The sequence below is a fragment of the Nelumbo lutea genome, chromosome 1, assembly GCF_056320005.1.
Source record: "Nelumbo lutea isolate HS-2025 chromosome 1, American lotus-T2T, whole genome shotgun sequence".
Taxonomy (NCBI): domain Eukaryota; kingdom Viridiplantae; phylum Streptophyta; class Magnoliopsida; order Proteales; family Nelumbonaceae; genus Nelumbo; species Nelumbo lutea.
This window is the reverse complement of record NC_142684.1, coordinates 131,793,938-131,817,724: the sequence shown is the minus strand read 5'-3', so window position 1 is coordinate 131,817,724 and position 23,787 is coordinate 131,793,938. Positions and strand designations below refer to the sequence as shown.

The following is a 23,787-nucleotide window of genomic DNA, read 5'->3' as shown; positions in this document are numbered from 1 at the left end:
CCGATTATATAAATCCGACCTTCTCACAAAATAAACAAACACTGTTACTAGAGATCGGATCTGTGAATTAAGGAAGAACCAACCTCGGCCGGTCTACCCATGACGTTATGGTCTTCTCAGCTCTTTCTCTTCCTGTGATCTACCTGAACCCATATCAACAACTCTTCGACAGAAAACCCTTTGTTTTATTTCTTCGCCTTCTTTCCGTGCTCATCATTCAACAATTTCTTCTGTTAACTGTATATATTTATACGCACATTCCCTTTACATTGTCATCGAGAAAACTGTATAAAAGGTATATACTAGATTGCTTTCTCCCTTTCTTATTCTTTTCAGTTTTTAGTTTGTTTGTTTTGATCTGAATGGCTTCTCTTGATCTTTTATAAGTAGAGAGTAGCTAAATAAACAAAGTGGGTATTAAATCTATTCTCTCTGTCTGTCTCTCTTTTTTAATTTTCTTCTCTTTCCTCTTCCTTGTTTTTTTTCTAAGTTGGGTTGCTTGATTTAGGATGCAGAAGAGTAATAGTGGCGCATCAGTACACCATGCCTGCGCAGCCTGCAAGCATCAGAGGAAGAGGTGCGGGGAGGATTGCATACTGGCGCCATTGTTTACTCCAGAGAAGACCCAGCAATTCCAAGCAGTGCACAAGGTGTTTGGTGTAAGCAACGTCCAGAAAATGTTGAGAAAGCTTGACAGCCATGAGAGTCGGGTTAACGCAGCTGAGTCTCTCATATGGGAAGCAGTCCATCGGCAGAAGGACCCAATTCATGGATGTTATGGAGAATACAAGAGAGTTGTTGAAGAGCTTAAGTCGCTTAAACGGCAACAGATGGCGGCGATGCGCCGGCCGGAGTCCATGATCTACAAGCCTGGACCAGCTTTGGTAGATTGGTCCAATAACAATAATGCTAATGCCATGGGAATGAATAACAGTAACTATATCCAGAGTGGTGGAAGCTTGTTATTTGACGTTGTCCCATATAGTATACAAGGACAAGAGAAAGGAAGCCATGGAAGAGATCCTCTCCGCTCTGTTGTTTGCTCACCAAATCCCATGAATGGTTTTAACCAAACTTACAATTATCTTCCAGGTGATGAATCATCCTCCATGCAGCCGAGTTTTCAATAGCTCATGCATCTAGCTCTGTGTCATGTGTGAGAATTTCTTTGACTTCAGAGGTTTAATTTTGGGTTTTTATGGTTGTGGCAGATCAATATGGTCGGATGAATGACACAATCTGGGGTGGAGGTTCGTAATTGCCAGCTGCCTTTTTTTGGATTTCCTCTAGTTCTTCTCTTGTTTGACACCAGTGGGAATCACCAGTTAAGTTACTATGGAGTTCTACTACAGGGTTCAATCAGTTCACCAAAAAAGAGTTCAATTATTTGAGTAGTTGTCTATCCTTAATTTGTATATTGTTAATGGACATTGTATTTATTCACAATTTTTTTTATTAAATACCATCATCTTGGAATCTAAAATTAGGTTTTCTTTTTTTTTTCTTTCTCAATTTATCATATTTTCAGTTCTGGTTTGTTCAGAAAGTTTGGTCTTGAAAGCATTAGTGAATTTACGTCTAGCATTAGGTTATAAGATGATGATGTATTTTTTGTCCTTACGCTTTCTCAACTCCCAAGACTATTAAGGATTTCTTTTTGTTTCAGTTAAATTAAAATAGCTCCACATTATCTTAAGACCTAAGATGAGTAGAATTCTAACATTATCCCAATTAGTTTGAAAAAAAAAAATCAAACATATGCATATATTTTATAAATGTGATTCATTGGCTTAGATGGTAGGATCACCGATCAGCTAAAGACTAATTATTGGTCCTCATAGGGCATGGGCTGGGCTGTGCTGGGCTTTGGACCTGTCACAAATAAATTTATAACATATATAAGATACTTATATACATAATATATTATATGCATTATTTTATAATATAATATAAATTTTGATCAAACCCATGGGAAGCAGGAATACCTACTTCCTGGATGTGATTAAGATGATCAGTCGGCACCCCTCCCTCTGAAATGGGAGGCATGGGATCAAACCCAAACCCAAATCCAAACCCAGGGAGCTTCAGGCTCTCCATGATTTCTCCAAATGGGCCTCATATGCACGATACACCCTGCTCTGTTACCACCCCTGAATCCTGATTTGTGCATCTTTGTGTACATATGGGGTGTATTCTCTTTGTCCAATCAATGTCTTCAATTCACCGATTGGGCGGTCGAACGAGTGACCAGAAAGCTGACCCGGTTTCAAGGCTTTTGACAAATGTGATCATTATGTGCCCTAGGGATGGTAATTTCCCCTGTAAAGCCGGGGCCCAGCCCCACCCCGTCCTGAACGGGGTGGGTTTTCCTTGACCCTAAACAGGGATGGGGCGGGGACTGGAAATTTTTTTTTTTTCGAATTGGAGACGGGGTGGGGACGGGTTTTATATATAATTCTCCGAACTCATTCTGAACCCGAAGGTAAATTAGTAAAATATCTTTAGGTTTAATATTGATATTTAAAATGTCTCTAAGTTTTTCTTAAATTCTTAAAATCCTATGATCCCATAATTTTATTTTTGAATTACCCTTAAAGTATTATAATTCAATTCTTAAAATACCTCCAAATTCTTATATCCTATGTATAAATTATCCATAAAATAGATACTTTTGAAGTAGTTGTCTTGGAGTGGGAAAAATTTGGGGATTCCTCATCCCCCATAGGGAATGGATGCCCCATCCCGAACCCACCCCACCACTAGGGATGGGACAGGTCCGGGCAAAATATCTTGACTTCGCGGCAGGAACGGAGAGATGGTGCCCCACCCCAAATCCACTCCATTGCCATTCCTAATGTACCCGTTTGGGAGGGTTGGAAGTGCAATGGTTTCTGTTTTTTTGAGATAGACCCAGGAGAACAGCCTTTAAGCCTATATTGGCTGTCCGCTTCAATCTCTTTAAATTCAGCATTCCAAAGCAACTGAACTAGCTTTAACTGAATATGATTGGCAACTTTTCGGTTCACTTTATTGAAATAGCTTAATTGAATCTTCAAAGCGGCTGAACTAGCTGAGCTGAATTTTCAGCAATCTGGAGTACTTCAAATATCCTTCATGGAGATAACTACTGAATTATTTCACAGCCTTTTATGTATCGGGCGGAACTATATGCATGCATCAACCGATACGCATCCATAGCTGTGGTATTTTGAACCTTTCATATATAAAGTCCATCAAGGAATGAATTTGTTTCTATGGCTTAGTTTGGAAAGAGTAGAAATGTAAATATGTACAATACAATACAAATACATACAAAATAATATAAAAATAATAAAATACAAGATTTTGCATAGGGGTGGATTCGAGTTGAGTCGAGCCAAATAGTACGAGGCTCAAGCTCAACTCGAGATTGTTCTACAAAGCTCGAGCCAAAACCTTGAGCTCGAGCTCGGTTCTAGTAAAAAATTCATAAGCTCGAGCTTGACTTAGCTCGAGCTCAATTTTGAGAAAAAACATTTTATAAAAATAAAAAATTATATATAAAAATATTTTTTATTTGATATTTAAAAAAATAAGAATTTTGAATAATTAATAATTATAATATTTTTATTATATATATATTTTCTATAATTTATATATATATATATATATATATATATATATATATATATTCAAGTCGGCTCGCGAACCTCACGAGTCGAGCTCTAGCAGGCTCGAGCTCGGCTCGTTTCACAATCGAGTTAGTGAATTGGGCTCGAGCTCGATTGAAACCGAGCCGAGCCAAACTCGAGCAGCTCATGAAAAGCTCGGCTCGTTGCTACCCCTAGTTTTGCACTATACGCATTTGTATTTGTACTCCTTCCAAATTAGAGATCAACTTCTATCAGGGCAAAACTGTGCCCACACCGTTCTAACAGTCATTTTCACCCTTGCATTGGGAATATCTCCTCATAAAATAAAGCATAATAGAGATAATCTCAATGCAAGGCAGTAAAGAGTGCTTGAACCGGCTTTGCCCTCACTGAAGCCGAACGCTCCAAACTGAGCCTATGTGAAGAGTTTTATTTTCTTTTTTGCTAGTCGTGGGACTTTTTATTAGAACAGATTACCTTTTTTATGATCCATCCATCGTTTCGTCTATTTATCCTGATTTTCCTTTTGAGATGTCCAAGTGGACAAACTAATAGTCTAATACTCAATCTCTTATTTGATGTAAAGATATCAAAAGATAACACAGCTATCAGAGTATTGTGGATGCTTTTTGTGACAGAACTTAATAGGCCGGGGTTCTCCAAGTTATTCTCTTTCCACGTGGCAAATTTTAATCCTGTAGTTCTCATCACATTAAAGTAGTAACAAATTTGAATAAAAGAATCTGAATCAACAGTATGATTATTCAATAACAGCCCATGGAATCTTTATATGATTATCCAGCGCGCCACTGGTTTCGCTTATCAGAACTTAGTGGTCACTTTTAATCATCATGGAAGGCTATCAATATGGATCTTGCAAGAAACAAATTGATTCCGCCAGTGCACTGGATAAAGCCAATTCCTTTCAGAATTCAGGTGTGGGATTTGTAGTGAGGGGCCACACGGGATCTTTCATATTTGTAAGAGCTATTCCTCTTAATCCATTGCTTCCAATTGTTTATGAAACCACAACTCTATTGGAAAGTATCAAATTTGCTATTTTTATGGGATTTTCTCAATTATCTTTGAAGGTGATAATGAAATAGTTATTAAGGTTCAATTTAGAAATAGTATAAATACAAATGTACAGTGCAAATACATACAAAATAATATAAAAAACAAGGGTTTGCACTCTACATATTTGTATTTGTACTCCTTCCAAATTGAGCCTAAGCTCTTGTCGGAGGAAAACCCTCATCCTCCGTAGAGTATTTTTACTCTAATATCTAGTTGTAGGAGTCTCTTCAATCACCTAAATGGTTCATCAATTACTTTCACTCCTGAATCTAGTAACCAGGTAGCTCACCACTTAGCTAAATTTTCTCTTACTTGTCAAAAATATACACTTACCCTGGGATAAGTGATACTTATCTCTCAAGTGGATAAGTAATTTTCCCTAGGTATCACTTACCCTGGGATAAGTGATACTTATCTCTCAAGTGGATAAGTAATTTTCCCACCTAAGGGGATAAGTAACTTTCCAATCTAAGGAAAAGTTGCCAACACTTGGATGGGACAAATTACCTTTTTAATAATGATTTTTATGACTAAAATGATCATTTTCTTATTTACCTAAAAAATAAAAGAACATGGATAAATGTCTGAGTAAACATTTCCTAGAAAACACTTACCTAATTAAATATATTTTCCTGGGTAAACAACTTTCCGAAAACTGAGTAGAGCCTTAATTATTTATTTATGAAAACTAAGATAGGAAGTAAAATGAAGTGGCCTTATTTTAAATGAACTTGGATCTGCTGGGATTTGCGTCCCTCCAAAATTGGAGCAACCCTCAGCGATGCAAACACGCCAATGTATTAATAAAAAAAAAGAAAAAATCACATATATTTTGTCTTTTCTTTATCAGAAGTAGTGTGTTCACATTTCACCAGGGGGTTGCAGTAGATGTGAACTCACTTTAAATGGAAGGGAACGGAGGTAGGAGTAAGCTGGGATGAAAGATGATGTGGTCTCCATTTTACATGAGAAAGATTTGAGGTAGGAGGAAGGTGGTGCAAATTTTGCATTACTTTTTTCAGGATGCAAAACTTGCACTGTCAATCATGATTACAAACAAAAGCAAAACTGAATTAGGTACAAATTTTGCACCCGGTTAAGATTTGCACTGCAACCAAACATAACCAAATAAACAGATTATGAATAACATTGATAATGCATGAACTTATAATAGCCTAGCAATTTATTTATAAATTCTCCAAAAAAAATTGGTTACTACTAAAATTGAAATCATTAGGTCATGAAAATGCATCATATACCCTCTAGGCAAATCTTAATTAATTGGTCTCCTAGCAATTTGTTTATACCAACAAAAGGAATCAGAGTTCAACCAAAAATAATAATAAATAAGCAAACGAAAACAAAAACAAAATGAAATCAGACAAAGAGATCCCTTATATTTTTGTGATTCGTGTGAAAATAGTAATGAGACAATTGATAAAGGAATTGAGAAAGGAGAAAAGAACAAAGGAAATTCCGTGCTAAATCGTCAGAATATTTATGAGCTAACAATTGAATGGAAGAGGATTTCTTCAATAAACAAAATTTAGAAAATTCTGTATTCTTAAAAGACTAAGGGTCTGTTTGATTTGCAGGACCAGCGTTTGGTTCGGTGGAAACGGAATCCGATTTCCATTCCGAGCGGAATGGCAATCCCCCATTTGAGGGAATGGCCATTCCCGACCCATCCCCCCGGAATCAGAATCCCATTCCCGCTATTTAATATAAGAAAAAAACCAAAATGACAAAAAAACCCCTCAAACCTCTCCCTACCCGATTCCAACTTTCTAACCCTCATTACCCTTTCTCTCTCGTCACTCCCTCCATAGGCAGCTGAAGTTCGAAGTATTGATCTGAACTGAAACTCCGGCAACGGTGGCGATGAGGTACATCACCATCAATTTTTTTTTTCTCCTCTTTCATATTCTTCTTCCTCTCCTTCTCTCTCACTTTATTTTTTCATTCCTCCCCATTTTTTCCGTTGCAGACCAGACCAAACCACAGCAAGGTATGTTATCCTCGATTTTCCTTTCCAGCAAAGTATTTGTTATATAGATCTTTAGTAGAAGGTCTGAAATGCATGGTAAATTTAGTCGTTTATACTTGACCTCGAAATGCATGTTAATTTAGCAGGTCTGAAATGCATGTTAATTTTTTTCCCAATTTCAATTTGTAATGCATCCTTATGTGAGTAGAGTTATTTGGTCATTAGTTCTGTATGGTATTTGAATTTTTCTATGTTTATTTTATTGTTTACCTGATTCAGCTCTATCTTTGTAGCTAATAAGTTTTGAAAGATCTCTATCAAGTTCATCAGAGTACAATAACATTTTAATCTAATTTCAAATTAGATAACAGTCTGATTAAACATGAATAGTGACAATTAATTAAGGGATTTTAGAGTTACAAGCAAGCAACCACTTTATCCCGATTTCTATCTGGATTGGTTAATAGGTTTGGTGTCATGTTTATTCATATTTAACAGTAGCAGCTGAGATGTGGTTCAAATGAGTCCACACGTTTCTCTTTTCTTTTTTCTTTCCGTGGGATGAGTTTCGGTCCAATGTCTTGTTGTCTTTCTGACCAATAGAATTTGTCATTATCTTACCCTTTTATTTCTTGAAATTCAAGACAAGCTAGCTCAATAATCTTACATATTGAGCTGCAAACAATTTTTAATTCTAAGGTATTTAGGTATATTGATTGATTCAAGACAAGCCCAATTCTAAGATATATCTAGCAGTCAGCCCAATAATTGACTGCAAACAAATGAAAATTATTCATAATATACCTAAGGTATTTAGATAAAATAGAAAAACAGAAACAAATCAATACCCACTTGACAACCTATAGAACTTTTAATAAACTAAAACAGATAAAAATAGAACTCCCTATTCATTCCTAAACACCTAAAGTTCTTTTAAAAGACAACTTGTAACCTGCAAACAAAAGTACTGCAGTAGCTAACTAGCTACCTTTTCCTTCTTGCATAAATTTTCTCTTTATATCCACAAGTACCTAAAAAGCAAAAGCTTGTTCTTGGATGTGTATTTGACACACCTAAAGTAAAAGTATTCATAATATCTGTAATTTTATTTGACACAGATGACATATCAGTTAAAAAACAATTGAGGTTTGGCTTTCTGTGCACACATTTATGATAATATTTTAAGTGATGGCATTTTGGGTGCATTTAAGGTCTTTCATTGACTGAAGGTAGACAGGGGCTTCATTAATTTCCTCTGTCTTCACTAGCGCATCAAGAATGCAATTCCATGTGTACACTTTAGGTGCCAATCCCTTGTGGATCAACTCTTCCATGATAACATATACCTCATCTATTCTACCAACCTTTCCAAAACCATCAATTGGATTGCTATACCTTAATACATATTCGCCTACTCTTGATTTTGATTCTTCAATTAAAGAGCATGTATGCTTCATCAAGCCTATCAATATTGGAAAACTCATGAATGACTGATCCATATGTAACCACTATGGGTTGGTAACCCTTTGTCTTCATTTCCTCTAGAAGCCGGTAACCACTCTCTCAAACAATCTGTAAGTATCATCAACCTGACCTTGCCTACCCAAACCATCTATCATAGAACAATGGTTGAGTTTAGGCAGTGGCGTGGCATACACAAGCTTTCTGAAGAACCTGTGACCCAATTCAGTGTAAGTAGCTTTTTCCTTTTGCATATACATTTGTGTGTTATCATTATGTCTGTGTTCTAGCCAAACTTTCAAGAAATAGTCTCAAAATCTTGCTAGGTTAATGTTCTAACAATAAATTTAACTTATATAATTTCTATATAACAGCTTGGTACATATTTGTGGGGATCTAGGAGTAGCTCCAGTGGGTGTGAGGGAGGATGAGTGGAACACTGAAGCTTTAAAAATTCTAAAAGGACAATCCGCTTTGCTCCTTGATTCTTTGGTTCTACACAAATTTCAGACTTACTAACATTATAACATTATAAGGTTTAAAAATTTCCCTGTTAAATCTTTCTAGTCCATGTGTCAAACTCCTATTCTAGAATTGGAATTTCCAAGGTATTTTAGGGATGGATTGTTGTTACCATTTTCCTCTCAAGGATGCTGATCAACATCCAATCTGTAATACCTTTTACATATAATGGTTAACTGTCTATTAATTGATTTGTTATTAGTGTAGATTATCATATGTTGTAGAAATGAGCATTCAACCTCTTCTATATTAAATTGAAATGTTTCAAATGGTAGCAAACATGCTTGTTAGTTCATCCAGATTCTTCACTTCATAAACTAACAATGGGTGTCATGCTTCTGTTACAGAATGTTTGTATCAATAAAGAAAATCATACTATCAAGGTCCCTTGAATGGAACCATCCATGTAACTGTTGGGGGAAGAGGCGCTAGCCTTGCAGAATTCACCACAATACATACTAGATGGAGTTATTACAAGGACCAAGACTTTGGATTCATAAAGCTTATAACATTTGACCACTCAAATCTGTTGTTTGAGTACAAGAATAGCAGTGATGGAAAGGTCTATGACTCCTTTAGAATCTCACGAGATTATAGGGACATTATGGCTTGCAGTGTTGACAGTTGCCCAAGCATGATATTAGCTTCTTGAAGAGAATACACTTGGGTATCTATGTAAACTTTTACTCGTTGTAGTGGTAAATTGGTACATCTCTTTCATGTTCCAGAGAAAAATAAATTCTAGTATCCTAGTCTTTGCAAACCAAGAGTCTAGACCATGAAGAAATAACTCGGTTTTCTGCAAAATTGTTGTAATTTCTACATTTTCCTACAAAATTTCTGTATTTTTATTTTTTAATAAAATTTCTGTAATTATCTGCAATTTTTTTGCAAAATGTCTAGTATTTTCATGCATTTTTCTGAAATTTCTACAAAATTTCTGACATTTTCATGCATTTTTCTGAATTTTCTACAAAATTGTTGTAATTTCTGCATTTTCCTGCAATTCTTTTGTATTTTTCTATTTTTTTTGTAAAATTCTGCACTTTTCTGCCATTTCTACAAAATTTTAGGTATTTTCATGCATTTTTCTGAATTTTCTGAAAATTTGTTGTAATTTCTACATTGTCTTGAAAAAATTCTGCAAAATTGTAATTTTTGTATTTTTCTTCAAATTTTCTGTAATTTTCTATAATTTCTGTAGAAATTACAGTATTTCCATGCATTTTTTCTAAATTTTCTGCAAAAGTGTTGTAATTTCTACATTTTCCTGCAAAAATTCTGTGATGAGAATAAAATTTATCATATTTTTATCCCCTAATATTCTATCTTTTATACTGAATTAGTACTTAATTAGATTCATATTTCTTGTATTTCGGTGCAATTCAAGGAAAGAAGTCGCAAGAAGGAAAACAAGGCTAATCGGATGAGTTTTCACAGTTTCGGTAGCGATCAGTAATGTGGGCCTAACTTTCATATCCGAGCCTCGATTGGGCTGATTCAAGATCCATTGGAAAGATAAGAGAGAAAGCTACAACTTTCGTGTTTTGGGCTTTTGCAGATTCGGCCTACATCAAAGTCAAATCCGGGCCCGAAGAAGAAACAATTTCGTAGTGAGGCCCAATTCCCAACTGAAGCCCATTTCACAGAAAAACATTGAGGCGGCCCAAGTTATTAAAACAACCCATTCAAATTCAAGAATTCGAGAGTCCTCTTAGATTTAAAATTTTAAATGTAATTTTAAAAAGATTAAGAAAGGTTTAGATAATGAGAGAGGAGAAAAGATAGGATAGGATAGGAGGAGTTTGGATCAAGACTGGATTATCCATTCTTGAGATAATTCCAAGTAATTGTAAGCTATATGAGAGCTGGGCGTACCAACCCTAGGGCATCACGAATTGCATTGAGTTATCTATCAAAAAAGGAGAAAACAAATCAAGAAACTTGGGGAAAGTGATCAAGAATTCAAGAAACCTCAAGAAGAAGGTGGCGGCAAGAAGAGGAGATTTCAGCACCATAGGCGAATTCATGAGTTATTTCTCTCCCTTTGTTTGCTTTAATTCTTTTATCATGAACTGATTTGTTTTTAGTTAGGGCTGTGGAAAGCCTAACCCTGTTAATGAATATATTTTTATCTTTGTGATTTATCCAAGATTGTAATTTTCGTATAGTCTATGAATTATTTTGCTTAATGCGATTAAGAGCTTGACCACATCTTAATTGATTTGGTTTATGTGAATGAATCGAGAGAGGAATTTACATAATTTGATTGAATAGTTCATAGTGTGAATTAAATGGTATATATATATATATATACATGATTCATCTGAAATATAATGGTTTTCCTCGGATTTAATGTACTTCCATCTTGAGAGCTCTACTCGAGAGATTGAAGGGTTACCTGATGGACATAGTTTTAGTATATCTCGAGAGAGAATATTAAATAAAATTAGAAAGATCTTAGCTTATGGAAATGTCAAATAATCTTAGTTAATCGAATCCATTAATATTCATTACATTGGTTAGGTGGATCAAAAGTCTTAGCAATTTCATCCATTGGATATTCGGTCAGTGATCACCCTTGCTTCTATTTTCTTGTTCTAGTTTTTATTTTCAGTAGTTCTTACTCTTAAAAATCTGAATTTCAATTGTCCAAATAATTAGGGAAGACTGTGGTTCTAATACTTATTTTGTTAAATCCCCGTGGGAATGATATTTTTTATACTACTTGATAACTAATGCACTTGCTAGGGTTATATTCATAGCTATCATTCTGCAATTTTGTAATTTCTGCAATTTTTGCAATTTTTTTTTGGTATATCCATGCATTTTTTTGCTTTTTTTATTTTTTATTAGGGGCAAATATGGAAATCATGGTTGATTCCGATTTCTGCCTCTTAATGAACTAAACAGCATAAATCTGAATCCGATTCCAATTCCTATTTGAATCAAACAATTAGGGGAAATAGGCCCTTCCGATTCCAATTCCAATTACGAACCAAACGGGCCCTAAAATGTTCTTTTGGCTCCTCATTAACGATAAACTTCTAACCAAAAATATCTAAAAAGAAAGGGTGTAAATGTCAATGTGAAATTGCCTTCCTTAAACAATTTTGGTTGATTCATGACTGACCACATACATACCTAGGACCAAAAGAGGATGATGGAGGCCTAAGGGAGTTGATGAAAGCATATGATCTCTATGAAAATAGGGACCAAGTAGAAAATTATTAGGAAAAATTGCTTCCTAATGTGGAAAAGTTTTCAATAATACAAACTCAGGCACCGCAAAGTTTATGGGTTTAGGCTTTTACAAATCCAAATTGTCAATATTAAGCATAAAGACATCAAAATGGGAAATGTGCTATATGCTGTATATAGTCCCTAATTTGAAAATAAAAAATTAATAGCAAGAGAAAAAATAATTGGTGCAACATCAATTAATATAATTAATATAGCTGAAGCATGGGCACTAAAGAATAAATGTATTAATGAAAAATTGTTTAATTTGAACTAGCACAATAAGTATGGAGGTCAAAGTGCATTCATGTATTTAGGGAAGCAAAACATACAATGGAATAGCAAATTTGGGATATCGAAGGAAATTTTGTATTGGATGCAAAAAGGAAAGTCACACGGCAGGTCATCATGGACTTAATAAAATGATCAGAAGATTATACGGCAGGTCATGGACTTGAAAAGGAGAAAGAAACCAAACGAGAGGATTGTTAAAGCTAAAGCCCATAGAGAAACGTTTGTAGACTGAACATTTTGGGCAATCCTCGACAGAAACTGGGGGTGCAAATCGAGTTGGCTCCAGTTTGCATTTTACACTGTTTTAGGCTTGGGCTTTTAGGCTGGGTTCATTCAAAATTTGACAAAAGCCTAACTTGAGACTGCCCAAGTTCCGCCCCTACTAGAGACTGGGGAACAATTTGATCTGGGTTTGACCTCACCAATCCAAAAAAAATCAGGTTGAGATGGACTTGGTTGAAGTTCAGATTAGGGTTAGGGTTAAGGCCTTGGCCAATCTGAACCAGACTTAACTTCATACTTGTGTGTATAAATCTATAATGTATAAAGTGAATACTTGTTTTGGGTCACTGTGCAGGTTATATAAGTTAAAATTTTATAATGCAATGTTAACTCGCATATTTACTCTTTACCCTTTGCTTGCGAACATGGCATGACACATGCCCTTATATATAAACATGCATTTATTTTTATAAGTATTTGCGTATATATGTATATGTATATTTATATGCATATATGTGTGTATATCAACAAATTTAGTTTGAAGGCAATTTTTTTTTAAGAATAAATGCTAAAACCTAATTAACCTCAACTTGGGTCTAGGAAATAAGAATATTTGACAGAGGGAAATAGCTAGAGAAAATGGATTTAACCCAATCATGTTAAGGGTTCAACAGCTTGGCTAGGGTTGATCTCTTCTCACAGTTGGATTCCTATGAAGAAAAAAACAAAAAAAAAAAAAAAAAGAAGAAAAGAAAAAGGACTAGCTGAAAACAGAAGTCACAAAAATGATTGTGAATATCACTTGCGTGTAAATGGAATGGAGTTACATGTGCCTAATCCCATATAGTTGGTGTAAGGGACGATGGTGATAGTGATAACAAATGGAGAAATCCTGAGTCACCATGTTGACTTTGTAGGCCCGCCCTAGACGTCAAATTTGAAACCCACTAAATAGGGCATCCAGCCATCCACCAACGACCTTCACTTTGTCCTCAATCAAACTATAAAAATTAATTTGGGGCCACATAACCCTTGGAGCCGCAGTGGGGACATGAGCTCAGACTCTCAGAGCCGTTTCATAAGGGCCGAAGCTAGCTATTCTATTCAACTCAACCATTTATTGCTTTGTCTTTTTTATGGACAAAAACAACTAGATAATATAATACTAGTGACATAATAATTTAGGGAGTTTCATCAGCTTCGGCTTCGGCCATTAATAATAAGGTTCCGTTTGGGAGGGCTGAACAGAAAATTCCGCATAAGTTGTAATTACTTTGCAGCACTTTTAAGTAAGTTATTCAAAGAGGCTGAGGCAGAGACACAGCAATTAAAATGACTGGTGGACAGCTGATTTTTCACCTATTTGCTCCACTGTTAGGTCGATTATTTAGCTGAATAATTTCAGGTTTGACACGTGGAGTCTATCATACAAAGTCAGGAACCCCATGTGAAAGGCCTCTCAAACTTTGTTTTTTTTTTTTTATTTTTTATATTCGATTTTATCCACCATTAATAACTTTCCCAGTTCCCCTCAACCCCTTTTTCCCCAAAATGCTGATAGCGGAATTTGATTTGATTTTCCAAGAACGCAGGAACAAATCAGTTAATACACCAACGAGTTAGCCCTCGGTTTATAAAGGCCTCCCAAACGGGTACTAAACTTTTTATTTTAATTTATCTACCTCAGCCGTTTATCAAAAGATTGCCTTTTAACTTAACTTAAAAAGCTCAAGCTGCTTCCTGCTTCACCACTTCAAAGCAGGTGGTCATATGACTGACCCAGAAGGGTAGGGTCTTCAATTTTGACCGTCTTCCCCTACTTTCTCAAGTCTCATCCATCTGAGCTCGGAGTTTCGGACTCGATAACAAAAATCTTGTTAAATATTTATTTATTTATTACATAATATTTATTAGATATGATTTTTAAATCAAAGAACGGTATTCACGTCTGAGCCATCTGACAGTCCAGAACTTGTTCCAATCTGGTGGCTGTAATTAACGACTCCTCACTCTTGTGGAAAGGTCAAGTTGGAGACAGGAGTGGATCTCAATCGGGTCCCACCAGGAGTCAGCAGGTGACCGCACTAGCAATGTCTCCTGAATGCTACGTCACCTTTTTTCATGAATGTCTCATCCCTTACGTCATCAGGGACTATGGAAATTGATACTCACAGATTGCCCTTCGCCTTCTCCCATATTTACTATTTATCCTTTCGTTGACAAATGACAATTAATGTACACATGGTCCAGACCGAACGGTCTAAACCCTGGATGGATCGGAAACCGGCAGTCGAAACGGTTCATGGGATGCCAATTGCCCATCCTCAAACTTGGAGTTATGGCATTCTAAATTTCTAAACTACAAAATATATATATATATATATATTTCTGTTTTGTATACTATTATTTTATTTATTTTTTCACATTTTTGTTTAAACAAGTTAAGTGGTCCAATTGAATCCTTGGACTATTTGACCCATGACCCCCAATAGCTGAAATAATCATAGGTTCAATCTGAGTCTGACAACACTACTGTTTTATCCTCCTTTAAAATCGGTAGAGCTGTCAATGTGGGTCGGGTCTAGTTGAGATAGGCCAATAGGAGTGGATCAGTAGAATTGAACCAATTATTAATTGGGATAATCGAATGAAAGGATAATAACAATAAACAATTCAAAACTTCATTTTTGATATAACACCATTCATTAAAATGACAACAAAAATATCTTTATATATTGTGTACGAAATTTATCCTTTTTAATAAAAGATAATAAAAAATACAAGAGAACCAGAGACCTCTATATGATTTTCCGGTATTAATTTGTTCAGAACAGGAAGAGCCGGTCCAACCCTATTATTAACCGGTTCTTTCGAATAGACCAAATCAATTTGACAACTCTAAATAAATCGGGGAAGAAGGGAAGGAATATCGTAAATTTGGTGAATATAGGGATTAATATTGTGTGCATTCCACAGAAAGAGCCAGAGAAACGAGAAAAGCAGCATTTAAGCACTGACTCTGATTCCTCCTCTCACCTTCGTTTTCTCTGTCCCTCATCGCTTTAAGAGTCTTCCATTCAAAAAGGACCCTTTATAAACCATCTTTCTTCTGAAGTCTAACATCATTCACAAGAACAAAGTTGCAGTTGCAGAGCAAGAGGAGATCGGAACAGAGGGAAGGAAGGAAGGAAGCAAGAGCCATGGTTCCTTCATTGCTGAGCTCACCAAGAAAAGTGAGCGCCCTAGAGAGCGAGCTACCTCTCAATGAAAATGACTCACAAGACATGGTTCTATACGAAGTTCTGAACGAGGCCATGAACATCAGCAATTCATGGTTACCCTCTAGAGACACTATATTAATTCACAACCGAAACGGCATTCAACCAACTGGACACATCGGAAAGAAGCATTACAGAGGTGTGAGGCGCCGGCCATGGGGGAAATTCGCAGCAGAGATCAGAGACTCATCGCGACATGGGGCGCGTGTGTGGCTTGGCACCTTCAATACAGCAGAAGAGGCAGCTTTGGCTTACGACAAGGCAGCATTCCGGATGCGGGGAGCCAAGGCACTGCTCAATTTTCCTGCTGAAGTTGTGGCTGCTGCTTCCACCTGCAGATTCAAGCAGAAATCCAGCTTTAATAAGGAGACCTCAAGTTCGACTGGCAGTTGCAATGGGGCTTCAAGGGGGGACGATCAATCTTGAGTCCGAAAGTAGTCTGAGTTCCAAGATTTGGGCTCCGACTACCTAGAGAAGTTGTTAAAGGTTTCTGAGATTTGAGAAGCCCTGAATTCCTCTTCATCATCTTCTTGTAGCCCCCTGGAATGTTGAGACATGAAAAGCCTATTCGACTTGGAGTAGGAACATTTTCACTTTTAGGGTGCTTTTTGCCTTGTATATAAGAGCAATAGTTAGTATGACTTGTATGCTTTCTTTGCACTCATATGCTGCATATTCACTTCTATGGTAAGCAACAGATCAAGACATGACATGGGTAGGAAAAAAAATATATTGTATCCTATTTAGTTCTTCTCTCTTTTTTATATGAAAAGATTTTGAATCTAGTTGTTTGTTTGCGTTGATTTTATGAAAAGATCAAGCCATGAAATGGGTAGGAGACAAAATGTACTGCATTATGTTTGTAACACAATTCTTGAGTAAAATAATAGTGATAGAATCTGTTTCTGTTAACCTCATCCACATAATTGGGCAGCATCTCAAGAAAATTTTGGATTGCTCAGAAGAACCATGTAAGAAGCATATGTTTAAGGACAGTGTTTTGATTATGTTACTGTTTGGATAATTGAGAAAAGAAAATTGGTTTATAGAGAAATCAAATATAGGCTTCAGAACAGAGGATCCAAGCTCACATTTCTTGTTTTTTTTATTTTATTTTATTTTTAAATATGTTCAAATCTAAAGACAATCTCTTCATTACATGGTCATGGGATCATACATTCGGGTTTCATTCAGAGGGCAAAATTACCATTCAATGAACTCATGATATTTTGAGTCAAGGACATGAACATTTGTTATCCTTCTGATTTCTACTTTTTTCTACATGATAGGTCGGTAGCTATGGTTATTCCATTATGTCAAGATTTTGACAACAATTGTAGGTTGGGCATTGATCCTCCTACTGATCAGGCTGCTTCTCTTATCTTGATTCATGAAACACGGATAAATAGATGGTGCTTTAATCTTAAAAGTTAAAATATCCCTGTGTAATGGTGATATGCTGCAATTCATGTTTTCGAGATCCAGGTGCACAGAACTTCCTCTGCTCTGTAATATGTCAGTAGCTTGACTGACTCCAGTGATAACTGAAGTAGGTGTTCTCCAACCTGACTCCCATGACAGTGTTAAGGGGTTGCTAGTTTTCTCCAATGGGGACCATCAACAAAAATCATGAATCATTTAAGCCTCCAACTAAAAGAGTAAGAAAAAATAACCAATAAGAAGAAGAACCCTTTTATCTTTAAGCGGGGCATTTCTAAGGTACAGGGTATCTCTGTGACCAAACAGGTACAGTACAGGAAAGTCTTACAGAGTTGGGTCACCATTTAATAATAAGGGTCACACCTCATGAGGAAGAACTATTGTGACGCCAGATTGGAATTTTCTTCACACCAATCTTTTGGTGAAACATGTCCCATCCTCTGAAGGGCCTTTCTTAGAAAAAAAAATGTACCACAAAAAGGGTTTTCTATTTTCCTGATCTGTCTCCATCCAAACAGAAGATTCCAACCCCACTCCAACCATCTTGTGTAAGATTCCCAGTTTATAAGTTTCAGTTCGCCAAAAAGGATGTGGAATACTGAAGTCCATAGAAATGGTCTCATGGACACCTTGATTTCACTCACAGGGAACACATGCGTTCTAATTCTAAATCCAGTCATTCTAATCTCTGTTCTCTGGTTCCCACCATCTTTGTTGAAGTTAATTTGTGTTTAGGTTTCTCACTATGACATGCAAGAAATGATCTAGAAGGAAGCAATAAACAGTATTTATGCTAAAAACAACTACTCTGAATTGACAGGGCTTTCTACTGGGGAGAGAGGTACAAGAACAGTTGAACACATCCTGCTTTCAACAAGAGAAAATGACAAGACATATCTAGGGACCATCATCATTGGCCATTCCCAACTCCCAAGCATCTACATGTCTAACCCATGCAAATTTTGCCTCGGCAGCTGCAATTTTTGGCTGGCTCGGAATCCAAGACATGTTTTAAAGGGTCATTATTTGGTGTAATGGTAAAATCTTAGGCAAGAAAAGAATGCCAGGTTAGGACTGTATCCAGTCTACCCCTCCCAAGACCCTAGATAGATGGGACCAATATTGGGTAATAGCTTTTATTTTTCTTAATCTGAGACATGTTTTAAATGGTTTAGATGGTGTTACTTGACCAGCTCAGTATCACTCTCACAGGCAAATAGGCTCATGTTTCTTCACTTTCTTGAGAGGGATACCCACTAAATCAAGTTGATGAGAACAGCCCGGTATCCTCTTGCTAGGTTTCTCTCATCCAGAATATCATATTCGCCATCACAAAATAGCAGAATCAGTCACACACAGAAATGAAACATAATTACCATATGAAAAATAAGAATCCCATTGCCTTGGGTTAGCATGTTTCCACTCTTAAAATGTTTGAAGGTCTTCACACCACCAAGGCAACAACCATAAGAAGGAAATGAAAGGTCAATATGTGGCACCTGATGTCTTCTAGTGCAGTACTCCACTGGTGTGAGTGTGACATGTGCAAACAGGACCTGTGTGTGGGTTTGGGTTTTCCATACTTTCTACTTGTTTCATGGTTACCATTTCAACCAACCATAAAATGGGTCCTATTTAGAAGAGCATCCTGATCATAGTTGATGAAAGTATCGGTATATTGGATATTGTATTGGACAGCTCAGATACAAATATTTATAACACTTGGATATGGTAGGGAAATGCATACAAATCACATGATATATTTATAAAACAAATGAGAAATGAACTCTTTAATAGGTTCATCATCATCATCTTTGTCGTCACCAATGCCTTATCCCAATTATATGGGATCAATTACACTCTTTAATAGGTTATATGAAGAAAAACAATGCAATCAACAATGTTGGGACTCTAGAGCATGTGTACATCATGCAATAATTCTCACTCTATTTAAATTTTTATAATTATATTTTAAAATTTTATTAATATTTTTGGAAAATTTATTTGCATAGTAGTTTTATATAAGTAATAACTTTGTTTCTAAAATAATAAATATGTTTTGATTTTTAACATATAATTTGTTTCACATATAATTGTAAAATAAAACATATAAATCATTTAGTATAGATAAAATAAATTATTTTTATAATTTTCAGTTTTTATTAAATTTGGGGAAAAATAAATGTTAAATTCTTATTTATTTCAGTTTTTTACAATTATAATTTTCAAATTTTATTAATTTTGTTGGAAAGTTTTATTTATTTAGTATTTTTATATACATAATAACTGTATTTTCAAATAATAAATAAGTTTTTATTTTTATCATATAATTTATATGTAAAATAAAGCATATAAATCATTAAGGTAAATAAAATAAATATTATATTTATACTTTTCAATTTTCATTAAAATTTTGGGGAAATTAAATCTTCAATTATTTGTTTTTTTTTTTTTTATTAAAGTTCAAAATCAATCCAAATGTGGTTAATATTCAGATTCGTCAAACCAAGCATTGATATACTTTCATGCTGGTGCATATCAGACTATATCCATGATACAATTCAATGCGGCTAGATACAAAGCCGTATCATGCTGATACACATGACTTATGAGATAGATACTTAGTCATGTTGTATCCTGTATCTACGGCCATGGATATAGATATGATACACCCCATACCAAAAGTATTATATCGATAATTTAATCCTTGATTTTAGGGGGTGGGACTTTGAGTAGATCCATTCCCACATCCTCCACCTCGAGTAAGTTCATCCCAAACCACCGAGATATTACATTTGATTCATTATAACATATAACCCAACCATCTTTTTTATTTTATATTTGTCAGACGACTGATAACTGTTGAATCACCTTTTCCAAAATATCAAAAATTGGACATCAGGGACTAAAAACACCTATTTACATAACAGCAAAAGTAAGAATAAAAAAGACGAAGAAGCTTGTTGGTCTTGGACAAAAACCAAAAGCAAGACCAAGGATGAGAAGCCTTTAATTTAATTGCATTGCTTGCACTACAGAGTAAATTGATTGGGTACCCATTAAAATAACATCTGATCCAAATCTGGTACATGAATATCTTTGAGCATCTTCCAACAAATGAGATAATAGAAGTGTACGTAGAATTGTTCAGTAGGGATGTTCACGGGTTGGTACAGTTCGATTTTAGTTATTTGATCAATTGGATCGATCTAATCGAGTTGGGAAATTAGTCAATTTAAAGAATTGTAATGGTATTATTAACAAGTAAATTCAAAAATAAAAAATTACAATATAAAATATTTTAAACTAGAAAATATGGGACCAGATCTACTCCTCACACAACATGCCTCACACCAACCTCACAAGTACAGTCCACTGTGCATTGGGAAATATGGGCATCTCCCAATGCACGGTGGGAGATGTGCCTATGAGGTCAGTGTGAAGTGTCCGATGTGAGGAGCATATCCCAATTCAGGAAATATGGGCATTTTCTACTTTTTTATATTAAAAATATAAATTTTAAAATTTATGGTTGAATTGGATTAGTTTTGATCAGTTTATAAATGATCAAACTAAAACCGATCCAATCACTTGGGTTAGCATAAAAACTAAATCAAAGCCAACCAAAATAATTAGAAAACCAACCAACTTGGGTCAGATTGGGATGGGTTGGTTGGTTTCGGTTTCATCGATTTGATGAACAATCTTACCGTTCAAGTTAAAAGTTTGTTGAGTGAGATCTTCAAATAGGTATTTATTCCCTAATAGCAAGGAAAAGCAGTTCGTGGCATGAAGAGTCATTTGTGCTTTTGAATGAGGAACTTGATTACAAACTCTCAATAAGCTTTTTGCAGATTGCTATATATACATCATTACATGTGTCAATCCTAGTTCAATAGGGATATGGTTCATTTACGCTTAGTTTGGAAATAGTACAAATACAAGTATGTACAATACAAAATACAAATTCGCACACTATATATTTGTATTTGTACTCCTTCCAAATTAAGCCTTAAGGGTTACTATTTAAAACTCTGCTTTACTTTTATTTAACTCCTTAGATCACTACAAGAAAAAAAGGCGGCGGTTTAGAGCAAACGTTCTTTAAGACCGTTGCCTTAGAGAGAACTAAAGTGACGTTCCCAAAAAGACTGCCACTTGCAAAACTAAGGCGCCACTTGGCAGGTCTTTTTGCACTATCTTTTGGCTATTTACAAGCTGGGAAGACCGAAAATCGGTCTATTCCCGTTTGGCATGCGGGAGATCTAATTGCCAAAAGACGTGGCACCAAAAAGACACACGGAGCCCATTTTGGGCTGATTTTGGGAAGCTTCAAATGAAGCTTTTCACATCTTTCACGTTTTAATCTCGCATGGAAAGACCCAAAATGACCCATAGAAAGACACATGTTTGCTTAATGATCTTCGGACTATCCAAATCTTATGTCCAAAGCTCAATGCGTCTATTGACTGCTAGAGCTACAAGAAGATCTCCCCCAAAAGAATTGCCAAATGGGCCCTAAATTAAATAAAAATAAAAGGTAGGCGGCGGTCTTTGGCACCTCGCACAATGCTTTATTGTTTGAACCAGTCTAAAACCCATTACTCTACCCGATAAAATGGCAAACCCAATGCCAAAACCTTTGAAAAAGGTTTGAAATCTCGTGTTCATTCTGCTACTTCCTGTGTAGCAAGTGCCTTCAGGACTCTCTTCTCTTGTTTGCGAAAACCTTTTGCATTCAAGACTCTCTTCTCTCCACGACAATGATCTATGATCTGTTGTTTTCCCCTTCTTATGTAGCAAAACCTTTGCAAAAGGTTTGTCATTTTGGGTTTACAAAAGGCTCGTTTTGCACCTGAATGGGGATTCCATTCGAATGGGGGCTCTTAGATGTCGAACGAGTTCAAGTGAGAATGATACGCATAAGACCACTATTGGTGGGGAGGAATCCACTAGCAACTCGGGTAGAATGTGCTGTTGGAGTTTGCGAGGATTATGAATGTGAAGGAGTAGGTGGTTATTGATACTCTGCACCATCTGACTCTAGGGCGTAAAATTTTGTTCCCTTCAGCAAATATGAGTGCATGTGATAGGGAGATTCATGTGATGAACTCTCTAAAGGCCTTCCGTCATTAGCACGATGATGGGTCCTTCAATAATGAGGAAACACACCATAAAATTGGACTATCCATTTGCTGTTGGGTCTGTTAGAGTGTTTCATAAGATGATAGGGCGTCATAGACCGATGTGGGAGGGGATTCACCAGAAAATGAGAACTCTCTCACGGTACATTGGCATAACCTGAATATGATGGATGAGCACTCATTGGATATAAATGTTTACCTGAAAACGGCTCTGAACCTTGTCTGATAGAGGCCAAAGGGAAACTCATATGATGAGTGGATATGATTTGTTACAGAAAGGTGGTGGGGTTATGCAGCTGAAACAGTTGGCTCAATGCTCCCTATGTGATTTCCCACATTTCTAGAGACATTTCATCATCTCCGTCACTGAAATAGGAGGAAATTTTCAAAGATGAACAAATGGAAATGGAATATAGATTAAAAGCCATATCTATGTAGGTAACATGAGTCAAACTAAGGTTGTGGACTAATATTTTGTTGTTTTATCAGAAAATGGCAAATGGACAATTTGCTAAGTTGCTTGACAATAATAAACTTAAGGGCCCAAACTATGCCGACTGGTACAGAAACCTTATGCTGATCTTAACTTCTGAGAAGTTGGATAAGGTAGTTAAAAATCCTACACCGAAATGTCCGGGTGACAGGGCTTCTGAGGCTCAAAGGAAGGAATTCCAAGATTGGGAGGATAAAAACTCCCTAGCCCGCTGCTATGTCATTGCCTGCCCGGATAATCCAATATAGAGGCAGTTCGATAAGATCGAACTAGCCAAGGACATATTGGATAGTTTAAAGACGATGTACGAAGAGCAGAATTGTTCTACTCGGCAGAAGGTCTTGAAGTTGTTTATGACCGCGCAGATATTCAAGGGGCAGAAAGTTCATGACTATTGTCTTCAGATGATGGGTTATATCAATGAGCTTAAATCCCTTGGATTCAAGCTAGATTTTGCCACGCAAGTGGATGCCATCCTTAATTCTCTGCCTCCTTCCTTTAATCCATTCATAATGAACTTCAATATGAACAAACTGAATGTTAGCGTCCAAGAACTCAGCAATATGTTGCAGAGGGCCAAGGATTTAATCAAAAAGGATGAGCCTGTGGCTATGCTTGTTGAAGCTAGAAAATCGAGCAAGAAAAAGAGGAAGGCAAAGAAGCCCCAAAAGAAAGCTGCCAAATCTAATAAGCAGAAGAAAAACAAGGCATCCGATGCCTGTCACTTCTGCAAGCAGTCCAACCACTGGAAGAGAAATTGTCCTGCCTACCTGGAATCTAAGAAAGGTAACTTCGAAACTTGTGTTATAGAGACTAATTTGTTAGTCACTTCTGTGTCCTAGTGTGTTGACTCCGGGACTTCAACTCATGCATGTAATTCACTGTAGGGGTTCAAAGTTAGCAGAAGGTTGAGTGAAGGGGAAGTGACACTTTTCTTGGGAATGACCACAAGTGTTGCAGCTGCGGCAATAGAAACCGTAGAATTAGTTTTTAGAGA

At 36.2% G+C, this 23,787-nt stretch overlaps 2 protein-coding genes and 1 long non-coding RNA gene across 4 annotated transcripts; all 3 read left to right on the top strand.

Annotated features, from left to right (window-relative positions):
- The first annotated feature begins 509 nt into the window (after positions 1-509).
- LOC148877620 (LOB domain-containing protein 2-like) lies at positions 510-1,258 on the top strand. The gene is made up of 2 exons (XM_088970106.1): positions 510-1,092; positions 1,212-1,258. Exons 1-2 carry the CDS (start codon positions 510-512, stop codon positions 1,256-1,258), a joined length of 630 nt encoding a protein of 209 aa, XP_088826232.1.
- Positions 1,259-6,303: 5,045 nt separating this feature from the next.
- On the top strand, positions 6,304-10,847 carry LOC148877619 (uncharacterized). 2 transcript variants are annotated; one of them, XR_016098279.1, is made up of 4 exons: positions 6,373-6,595; positions 6,697-6,717; positions 9,027-9,346; positions 10,070-10,847. It is a non-coding gene; the product is annotated as an uncharacterized LOC148877619 (long non-coding RNA). The 2 variants fall into 2 exon arrangements; XR_016098277.1 differs by lacking the exon at positions 10,070-10,847 and having other exon boundaries at positions 6,304-6,595; positions 9,027-9,442.
- Positions 10,848-15,414: 4,567 nt separating this feature from the next.
- On the top strand, positions 15,415-16,625 carry LOC148877618 (pathogenesis-related genes transcriptional activator PTI5-like). The gene has a single exon (XM_088942234.1). It carries the CDS (start codon positions 15,636-15,638, stop codon positions 16,137-16,139), a length of 504 nt encoding a protein of 167 aa, XP_088798360.1. The 5' UTR covers positions 15,415-15,635; the 3' UTR covers positions 16,140-16,625.
- Positions 16,626-23,787: the final 7,162 nt, after the last annotated feature.